We start from the raw sequence: 10,859 nt of genomic DNA, 5'->3' as shown, positions 1-10,859 counted from the left end.
TTTTTAAAGGCAAGAATTAGAGACCAAAAATGTTGAGGTTAGACCTCTTCAGAGACATAGTTTGGCACATTCTGCTGGGTAGGGTTAAAAGTATTCATGTACAGAAACTTATGTTGCAGTTTCTTATTTTGTTGTTGTTTAGTTGCTAAGTCATGTCCAACTCTTTGCAACCCAATGGACTGTAGCACGCCAGGGTTCTTTAGCAGCTTCTTATTATGTTCCCAAAATGATTTAAAGGAATTGTTGTCAAAATTATTTACATCTGAATTCAGTACCATACCAGGTGATGTTAGTAGGAATTTAGCTGTCAATCCACCATCATTGAAGGGGCATAGGACGTGCCTTGGGTAATGTTTTTTTTTTTTAACTTTTTAAATTTTTGACTCTGCTGGGTCTTCATCACTGTGCCGGCTTTTCTCTAACTATGGCAAGCGTGGGGCTTCTCTGCGGTGGCCTCTCTGGTTGTGAAGCAGAGGCTCCAGGTGCACGGGCTGGGGTAGTTGCAAGCACACGGGCTCAGTAGTTGTGGCTCCTGGGCTCTGGAGCTCAGGTTCGGTATTTAGGGGCTGCTAACCGTAAACCCTGAACTCAGGTTCAGTAGTTTCAGGGGCTTAGTTTCCTGTATGAGGGATTGAGCCCAGGTCTCCCGCAATGGCAGGTAGATTCTTTACCAATGAGCCACCAGTGAAGCCCAGGGTAACTTCATTTTAGCACACATAAATAAACCTCAGAATGTGTCTGCATTTTGTATGGAGGAGTCTCTGTTTGAGCTGTCTCTGTAACGTGTACAACAATCACCGTTGAATTTTTTAGAATAACCTTAGCTGTCTTGAGAAGGCCTGGGCGCTAGGCACTTTCTTTCCTCCATCTCCCGTCCTTCATTTTGGGTCACAAAAGGTGGAATGTTTATTTACATTTTGATACATATATGTGATGACCCAGGGCTTCCCAGGTGGCTCAGTGAAAAAGAATCTGCCTGCCAACGCAGGAGACACAGTTTCCATCCTTGATCCGGGAAGATCCCACATGCCTCGAAGCAAGTAAACCGGTGAGCCACGACTATCAAGGCTGTGCTCTGGAGGCCCTGGAGCTGGGGCCCCACGAGAGAAGCCACCACGGTGAGAAAGCCAAACGCTGCAGCTAGAGAGCGGCCCCCACTCACTGCCGCCGGGGAAGCAGACAAAAAATAAACAGATCATTAGAAAAAAAAATAGCAAACAGGCATTCGGCTCGCGCCATTTTCCAGTCCACCTGGCGGTTTGGTGTGGCTTTGTGACCCGGGTTTTGCTGATGAAATGTGCCCAGTGACGGGCACCACTCTTTTGCCCTACAAAACCCCGGGTCTGGAGCAGCTCTCCCCTTCTGCTGGCTGGATGCAGATGGCAGGCCCAGGAGATGGTGGGCCCACAGGATGAAAATACACCTTGGGCCCCCGAAGGATCGTGTGGGGCAGGATTGCCCTGCTCACCTCTGCAGCTATCCTACAAGTTAGGAAAAATTAACTTTTTGTCTTAGCCTCTTGAAATGTAAATGAATAATTTACAGCCTAGCTGAACCTAAACACTCTAAGCACCCCTGTGATTTGTTGTCACTCAGTCTTTTCTCTACTTGGTGTTTACATGAGTCCACATGTAACTTTGTATTTTTGAAAATTTTTTGGCTGTGCTGGGTCTTCGTTGCTGTGGACGGGTTTTCTTCAGCTCGGGTGCGCGAGGCCCACTCTAGCTGTGCTGCCGGGCTCCTCACAGCGGGGGCTTCTCTTGCTGCGGCTCACGGGCTCAGTAGTTGTGGAGCGTGGGCTTAGTTGCTCCATGGCATGTAGGATCTTCCTGGACCAGGGATCAAACTCATATCCCTTGCATTGGCAGGCAGATTCTTAACCACTGCCATAAGGGAAGTGCCACATCTCTTGTAAGTACATTTCTATGTTATTATATAGTCTTCATAATGTAATGGTTGCAGAGTAGCTGGTTAACTATAATTCCTTAACCATTCTATTGTGATGTTTAGTTTGCTTATTTTTTCTTCTCCTTTAAATAATGCTAAACATTTTTATGCAGAAGCCAGGCTTCCCTGGTGGCTCAGAATGTAATGAATCAGCCTGCAATGCAGGAGACAGGAGACACGGGTTTGATCCCTGGGTCAGGGAGATCTTTTGGAGAAGGGAATAGCTACCCACTCCAGTATTCTTGCCTGGGAAATCCCATGAACAGAGGAGCCTGGAACTATTGATGTGCTCATTTCCTTAAACACTGAAAGCAAAACAATTGTTACAAATTCTTAATAGTATAAAGATATCGATTTGAGTTTTTAAAAATTTCTCCTTTCATTTCACCTTTGTCACTACTGAGGTTGAACACTTGTCCATGTTTGTTAGTTAGTTGTTCCTCCTCTTTTGAGAAGTTTATGTCCTACTATCTATCAGAGTCTACATTTCCTGTAGATTTTAATAATTTTAGTACTTATAGATATTACCAAGAATCAATCATCCAAAATCTCAGAAAGCATTTTATTGTCAGAACAAATATTAAGGCACAAAAATACATCCGTTTTTTTCAAATAAAAATCTTTGAAATAGTTTTGTGCTACATTCAAAGCAACGTCTTCCAAATTATACAATAATTTAATTTCTTAAATAAAAAATATACAACTTTAGCCCCTAAATTTTCTTCCCAAATAACATGCTTTCCTAGTTCTAAAGAAGTTTCTTCTTGAGCTCCTATGTTATAATATACACGTCTTTAAATCTCCTTTTGTCACTTAAATACATTCTTTAGTACTTTGACCAATACATTAAACTTCTTTCTTATAAGGCGTGGTGTTTTGCATTGCTTATCACACGTTGTTGATCATACCAAGACACAAGTTCCAACACTAGGGGCTTATAAAGCTAGTATAACATGTCTCATAAACCAGTTATGTATAGTCTAGTGCAGCAGACTCAAACCCCTTTTTAAAAAAGATAAAAAAACCAATCACATGTACATCTTTTATATCTTCAGTCTTCACATTATAGTAGTGCAAATATACTGTGTTAGAGTGGGGAAGTCTAGTACTCTCTATAGGATATGTGAAAGATTTTAAATATTTTCTTCACAGGAAAGTGTAGGAACATCTTATCTCTTGGGCTCAAAAAATTCACACATTCATCTATTTTTCCTTATTTTTGAAATGAACTTTCCTTGAAAGCAGATACTAATATTCCTCTAACTTAAAACATGAAAATTCCCTTTTAAGCCAACTTCATACATCACAGAAATCTAACACAAATGGCACAGTAAGAACACTTAGGCATTTTGCCTAGAAACACAAAGAATTGGACTCTTACCCTCAGATCCCTGCAATCACAGGGAGACCCACCCTGATGGCATCCTAAGAATAAATTGGTGTGGCAGCCTCAAAGACCCTGGCCACCAGTTTCTGGAATCTTTGAGCAGAAGCAATGGTGATGAGCTGTAACAGTGCTCCTGAGTGTGACTTCTCCCCGGGGGTCCTTCACAAGATCTAGGGCTACAGTTCTGGGGCGCCCCCTCCTGGCCACGTGAGGGGGCCAAGAAGGCCCTCTGATACCTGCTTCAGGCTGTGAGTCGTCAGTAGACAACACACTGACCACTGAGGGTGACAGACAGTGTACATCCTTTGGAAAACACTTCTGAGGAGGCTATCAGGAGAAAAGACTGCTTTCTGAGATGATGAGGGAAGTCCACATGCTGGTGCGCAGCTGAGCCACATAGGCACAGCATTGCTTGTCTTGCCAGATGCAGAGAGAAATGTTTTCATCAGCACCGTCCAGGTTACGTCGGAGGCGTTTACCCCATCCCGGCACACTTCCCCCTGACTCCCTACTCACACCCCACCACCTCTGGGGCTAGGAGCCCAGGGCTCTGCATTTCAGAATCCAGCTGGAGCCATGTGAGTTGGGGATCAATCTGCTTCAAAATCTGGGGAGTGGTATCAGATACAAATGTCAGGAACAAGACGGAAATGGCCACCTCCAGCTCGGAAACAACTGGGCTGAGGGCAAAATATACACCGCGCTCAAATGGACATAAACGCTGGGAAGCACCTCAGGTGGAGTCCATTATCTTGGCAGAAACAGAAATAAGGAAGGGAACCTACACTGTTAGACATTCTTTTCTTGGGAAGGATATCCCAAAGCAAAAGCATGATGAAAGCCACGCCTTTCTCACTACAACAGGGTCCAATATTCACTATTGAAAATACAGCTGAAAGTACCTTTCAAGAGGCATTACTACTAGAAATCTTTTTTTTTTTTTTTAAACCAACCCCTATGAAATGAGTAAATGAGAAACCAATTCAAAAGTTAGGCTTTTGAAAAAAACCATTTTGTTTTGTGGCTTCACTATGGGAAAGAAAAAAAAAAGGAAGGTTATAATTCAAGTGTTTGTACTGGTTAAGACTTTGATGCTTCTTCATCAAAAACTCTGAAGTCATCCTCAACTCCACAAGGTTAGAACTCCTTCAAAGAAAGACACAGAAGATTCTAACTTTAATTCCTATTCTAAATATCCACTAGCCCTGTATCTTTGGTCAGGAAAGCAGCAAAACAGCTACCATTTCTGTCACACTGTTTCCAATGGCTTTTCAAGTTTAGCATGCTCTGCATTAAAAAAACTTTTTTTTCTAAACTTTCAAATCACACATTACATATATAATAAAATAATGTATAAAAGGTCATTTAAGGTTAAAAAATTAATTACAAGATTAATAGTGATATACTTACTATACAGTTAAATACATGTATTATTACAAAACCAAACATGCTAGGATGATATAGAAGGTTCTAGTTTCCTCAGGGCTCACTGGTAATGAGCCTCCCAGCTTGCTTGGGAGGAAGTGCTCCAGTGGAACCACGTGGCCAGGTGACCCCACCTGTCCCATTGCAGATTCAGCAGCAGTACGTTCACACCTGGCCTAAGGGAGGGGACAGGCGGAGCAGATTTTCATAAGGGACCTCTCTCTCCGTGAACTGTGTTCCCCTGAGCTCAGAGATCAACGATTTGATGTGCATGGTGTGAGCTGCACCCAAGGCCTTTGCACAGACCTGTGCACACACACACACATCACACCCAGAGCAAGACTACCCATATATACATCCTTATGTTCCAACATTAATCGAGTTTCACTTACTGGGTTGGCAAAAGAGTTCGTTCAGGTTTTCCTGTAACGTCTCATGGAACAAATGAACTTTTTGGCCAACTCAATATTACCAAATCACTTCAGCATGAAAGTCAAAGAGAATTATTATTGTAACTTATAACTATAAACCCAATAGATGGAGACACTGCTTTAACCACATCTCAGAAGAATCATATCACTGTTTTGAAGCTCAGCAGAACAATAGGAACATTGATGTAATGTAAGTTATTTTAAATTGTCATATTTTTCAGGAAAAAAAAAAAAGAGAACCCACATGCCCAAATCCACATGTCTGCCACCCATCAGCTAAGGGTAGTTGGGAATCTATCTTTATTACAATACTTCTCTCAGATCATTGCCAAGTAGGCAATTTAATGGACATGAAACTGGCACTCAAGGGTCAGTTTAAAAAGGGTTACAGAACCCTTCTACCATCTGAATTCTTAATTTTCATACATAGATTTCCAAGATGATGCAATAAAAACTTGTTGCACTATATCAAAACAAAGCTCTCTTTTAGTCTTGAGGAAATCCTTCATCATTACATAGGTTTCATTTATATGGGTTCCATCACATTATTTTTTCGGAAGAGAACATTTTTTCTGCCATTTCAGATCTGGTCATAATTTCCTTTAAAAAAAAAGTGGGGGGGGGGGGGAAGATATTCATCAAAATGTTGATGCTTCTTCCAAGACCTAACACAATTCTCTACAGAGTCACTATAAAGTAGTCACAATTTTGTGCCTTCCATGCCACAATATACATAGACATATTAGATACAAAAAATAAAAACCATATAATCCAGACTTCTACTTATGGAGTATAATCATCCAGGTATTTGTCTGACTTTACCAGTTTATGTATTTTTGAAATTAGAAATCAATCATTTATCAAATGAATACCACAAATGCCCCTTTAAGAGTAATTCCATGGTATATATGTCTGTAGTTATAAATCCTGGAGTCCAAAGGTCTTTTTTTGGGGGGGGGGGGCATAATTATTGACTTTTTTAATTGGAAGATAGTTACTTTACAATGTTGTGTTGGTTTCTGCCATACATCAACATGAATCAAGCACAGGGATACATATGTGCCCTCCCTCTTGACCACCCCCCCCCAACTGCCCCCCACCCCCGCTCCATCCCCCACTCCAGGTTGTCAACAGAGCACCAAGGTGAACTCCTTGTGCTATACAGCAAATTCCCACTGGCTGTCTATCTTACATATGGTAATATATGTTTCAATGCTGCTCCCTCAATTCATCCCACCCTCTCCTTTGCCCATTGTGTCCTCAAGTCTGCTCTCTATGTCTGCATCTTTACTGCTACTTGATTCTGCAAATAGGTCGAGTGCAATGGTTTTGTAGCAAGGTTTATGTACACAGCAGCCTTCTTAGAAGTTCCCATCCTACTATGGTCAAATCCCCAGCCAGAGAATAGACTTACGGACACAGGGGTGCGCGGGGTGGGAGGAGGAGAAGGTGGGGGTATACGGAGAGAGTAAGGAAACATATACACTAACATATGTAAAATAGCCAGTGGGAATTTGCTGTATGTGAGAGTACTGAAGTATCCAGGTGACCCATAACTAACTCCCCCCCTCAAAAAACCTTCCTAAACCCCCATCGTCTGTTCACATTTCCTACTTTGTAAATTTACATCAGTTAGAAACTCTATTTACTGCAGGAAAATATCTATAAGTATAAGGGATTAATTTGGACAAACTGCCATCTTGAAGTCTTCTAAACTCTTGTATCTTAAGATGTTAAAAAATCAGACTCAAAACTTAGTAGAATTCTTCCCTCCTCTTATACCAGTAAGCATTTATTATATATTAATATTATTATTACATGTTAGTATCTTGCTCCTGTTTTAAATGAGGATCTAGTTCCCCAAAACCTCACCCATAACTCAGTGCAGAGTCTTTCGGTCTGCTTAATTTGTAATCATATAAAAAAGTAACTTTCAGAATTTCTTTCTGAGATTCATTTCTACTTTGTGAAAATAATAGCTCCAAGACACAAGCAAAAATATTTTACCTCATCTGAATCCACCAACACTGGAAGAGCTCTGAAATAAAAGAAAAAAAGTCGACAAAGTTATTGAAAGGCCAGTGAATCTACAGAAGCCGAATATAAGCATATCCCACGATCCACCAATTCCCATTCCTGGGAGACACAGGTGACAGAAATGACTACCGGTGTCACCAGCAGACACACTTAACATGCTCCAAATCAGTGGGCTGGAATACCACAGAGCCCTCCAACAGGAGGTATGAAGTTCTGAGGGATCAAGTTGTGAAAACCAACACTAGTAATCTACAGTTACAGACACCAGCAGGGCACTAGCTTTGGGAGAGTGGGGTCATGATTTGGGAGGAAAACAAGAGAGTTTTTAGGGTGCTAGTGATGTTCCCGCTTTTGATCTGGTATCTGGGTGCTGGTTACATGTGTGCTTATATTCAAAATGTATTGAGCTATACACTTGGGCAACCAATTATATTTTTATTTTTAAGCCCCTGTAATTTTTACCTTTGAATAGCTGGACAAATGTCTTGATTAGTGATGTGCTATCTAATCTGAAAACCCACATGTCATGTCCTTTTTTGAGAATGAAAGAGCGGTCAACAGGCTTGAGTGAATCATCCTCTCACTATGAACCTGTATGTCACATCATCATGTGCACGTTAAACAGACACCATTATAATTAAAATCACACATATTTTTAAAAAGATGGATGAGTGAACATTTACAAAAGGTGGTACTTGTAGAATCAAGTAGTTAATTCCTATGTCATTGGTATTCTTGACTGGACACAAATCTGTGAAGGGCACTGGAAACAGAAAGAACTACACAACGTAACTGTTCAGAAAGAGAACACTACAGATAAAAAGGAAAGACAAATGCAGCCCTCGGTGTGCGCTGGAGCAGCGAGAGGGAGCACCCAAAGGTCTCAACATGAAAGTCTCATCAATGCACAACCCAAAAGGCGCTATTGGCAGTGCAGCTCGCGCTGGAGACGGAAGGCGAAGTGGGGGCCTCGGAGACGTGCGGGAGGAGCCGCTGAGACGGCTCAGAATAGTGCCGTTGAGGAAAACCCCGAGGAGACGACTACCTCAGGGAAATGTGAGCCAGAAGCCTGGACGCCAAGGAGAGAGCCCGCCGGGCGCTCGGCACCTCCTTCAGAGAAACACTAGCAGTCTCCAGAACGGTTCCTGCTGTGAGGGAAATGACCACCTAGAACTTACTAAGACGGGACCAGTGCACTGAAACGGAAGGTGAACTATGCTAAGCTGGCCTTTCTCATCTATCAGAGATACAGAAAAGTCATAACATACATTATGTGACTGTCAGGTAACACATTAGGTCATATGGGTTATTCATGATCTGTTTAAATTGTCCTATAACTTGCAAAACTTTTGTTCCACTCCTACAGAAGCATATAAAAGGACTTCACATACACCTGGACGTGAAGTCCAGTTTCTTAACTTCATATGTAAACAGAACATGCACTTTGGGTAGCACTGAGCTAAACTTCTTATTAGACAGAATAGTCTAAATAGGAAGTAAATGGGGGCAGGGAAAGGAACAAACAGTATGTGGAGACATCCTCTCTGGCCATCCTGTTGTCTGCTGTGGAAACAGCTACCTGGAATTCATGTGTCACATAGCAGCGGTCCCCAATCCCAGGGACCGGTTTTGGGGAAGACAATTTTTCCATGGACCGGGGTGGGGACTAGGTGGGGTGGGGATGGTTTTGGGATGATTCAAGCATATTATATTTATTATGCCGCCACTGATCTGATAGGAGGCAGAGCTCAGAAGGCAATGTGAGTGATGGGGAGCAGCTGTAAATATAGATAAAGCTTCTCATAGTTGCCCGTCACTCACCTCCTGCCATGTGGCTAACAGGCCACAGACCAACACCAGTCCATGGCCTGAGGACTGCAGTTAGATACAGACAGTAGTCCGTGGCCGGGGACCGCGGCCAGATATAGACACTGATAAAGAGGAACCCAAAGAGGCTTCCTCTGCACTCTGGTTTTCCTAAGCTCATGTTTCCCCTCCAAAAGCATTCCCACTCTACATGTTATTATGGTTACATGTGTTTAAATAAAAAAAAGTTTGAACTTTTCCATATTATAAAATGAAAACAAAACAAAACAAAAAAAATGAAAACGAAATGACTCTGATCCTGATAAACTTATATAAAAAAAAGGAGTTGGTTATGGGCAGGAGTATTAAGAGTTGTTGTACACTAAAAGGGAAGGAGACAGACAGACCAAGGCAGGGCAATGTTTTCTTTGCATTTCAACATGAAGTTGATCTGTCCATCACTAGTGATGGAGGCCTATAGAAACATACAGAGGAGAGAGGCTTAAAAACACATAAAAAAGTACGAAAATTATCCCTTTATAGGACAGCCTAAATGTTAGATTCAAACTTTAACAGAGGATATTTACACATCTGTGAATGAAGAGGGAATATTTTCCTCCACCCACTTCAAATCTTCACCCTGTAGAAATAAACATTTACATATTAGCATTTGCTGAATAACGCCTGGAAGCAGAATTCTGAAATATTACAGATATATATAATTTAAGCATTTACATTTAAATGCACGACATTCTTTTAGTTTCTACATAGCCTAAGAACTTCACTCATGCCACACAGAAACTATGCCAGAATTTTCTTAAATAGTCAAACAAACATTTGGACTTTGGATTTTTGTACTTCTCTGGTTTTAGTTAGATGCAAAGGTATTATTTTTTGTCTTGAAAAATCACAGTAAAAATAAAGAGTTGATTTATAAGATAAGAAACAGCATGAATACTGATTTGTATTCATTGTTTTGCTTCCAGCATTCATCACGCCTAATGTGCTCATTTTATATCATGAGTTTATAATTTTTCAAAAGTAAAAGATGATGGTATTCTAACTTTATAAAGAATCTGCCCGAAGTGCAGGAGACCCAGGTTCAATCCCTGGCTCTGGAAGATCCCCTGGAGAAAGGAATGGTTGCCCACTCCAGTATTCTTGCCTAGAGAATTCCACGGACAGAGGAGCCTAGTGGGCTACAGCCCATGGGGTTGCAGAGTCAGACATGACTGAGCAACTGACACTTTCACTTAGGGTACCTACATTTCTTTCCTACAGAAAACATGCTCATAGTCATTTTACTGAGAGTAAGAAAAATAAAAGGTATACTGAATATTTTGGTTTACAATGTAAAATAAATCCAATTTGCTATATGGAATCCTCTGGTTCTAGCAGTAAAGATATTTTGCTTACCTAGAGAAAAAGAAAAAGCAACTGAGCCAGTACTAATAGGAACCCAATTCTCTGAGTGAATCTCAGTGAGAAATAAGTTGATCAAGAAAAGACAAGGTTCCAAACTTCTGATCAAGGGCTGGCTACATAATTTTGAGAAATGAAAGCATTTTCCCTTGTTATACGTGCAAAAATTGAGCTTCAAAATAAACTGAGACAAATCCCTAAAATAAGAGGAAAATTTCTTAGCAAGCTGAAGGTTTAACAGTTCTAACAGCAGATAACTAAAACTGTTGTACTTTATTTTCACTTGTTTGACCATGCAGCAAGTGGGATCTTAGTTCCCTGACCAGGGATAGAACCTGTGCCCCCTACAGTGGAGGTACAGTCAACCACTGGATTGCCAGGGAAGTCCCAAAACTCCTGTACTT

General features: G+C 41.3%; 1 protein-coding gene across 4 annotated transcripts in view; it reads right to left on the bottom strand.

Moving 5' to 3' along the window:
* Nucleotides 1-2,495: 2,495 nt before the first annotated feature.
* TMEM87B (transmembrane protein 87B) overlaps nt 2,496-10,859 on the bottom strand; it is a 48,932-nt gene continuing 40,568 nt past the window's right edge. For all 4 annotated transcript variants that reach the window (XM_043918787.1, XM_043918786.1, XM_043918789.1 and 1 more), the window contains 3 exons: nt 9,621-9,673; nt 7,198-7,228; nt 2,496-5,790 (listed from right to left, as the gene is read on the bottom strand). In XM_043918787.1, the coding sequence (XP_043774722.1) occupies nt 5,731-5,790; nt 7,198-7,228; nt 9,621-9,673 (144 nt within the window). In that variant the 3' untranslated portion in view covers nt 2,496-5,730. The remainder of the gene's footprint in view (nt 5,791-7,197; nt 7,229-9,620; nt 9,674-10,859) is intronic.

The sequence above is a fragment of the Cervus elaphus genome, chromosome 11 (genome assembly GCF_910594005.1).
Source record: "Cervus elaphus chromosome 11, mCerEla1.1, whole genome shotgun sequence".
Taxonomy (NCBI): Eukaryota; Metazoa; Chordata; class Mammalia; order Artiodactyla; family Cervidae; genus Cervus; species Cervus elaphus.
This window is presented reverse-complemented; position numbering and strand designations above follow the sequence as displayed.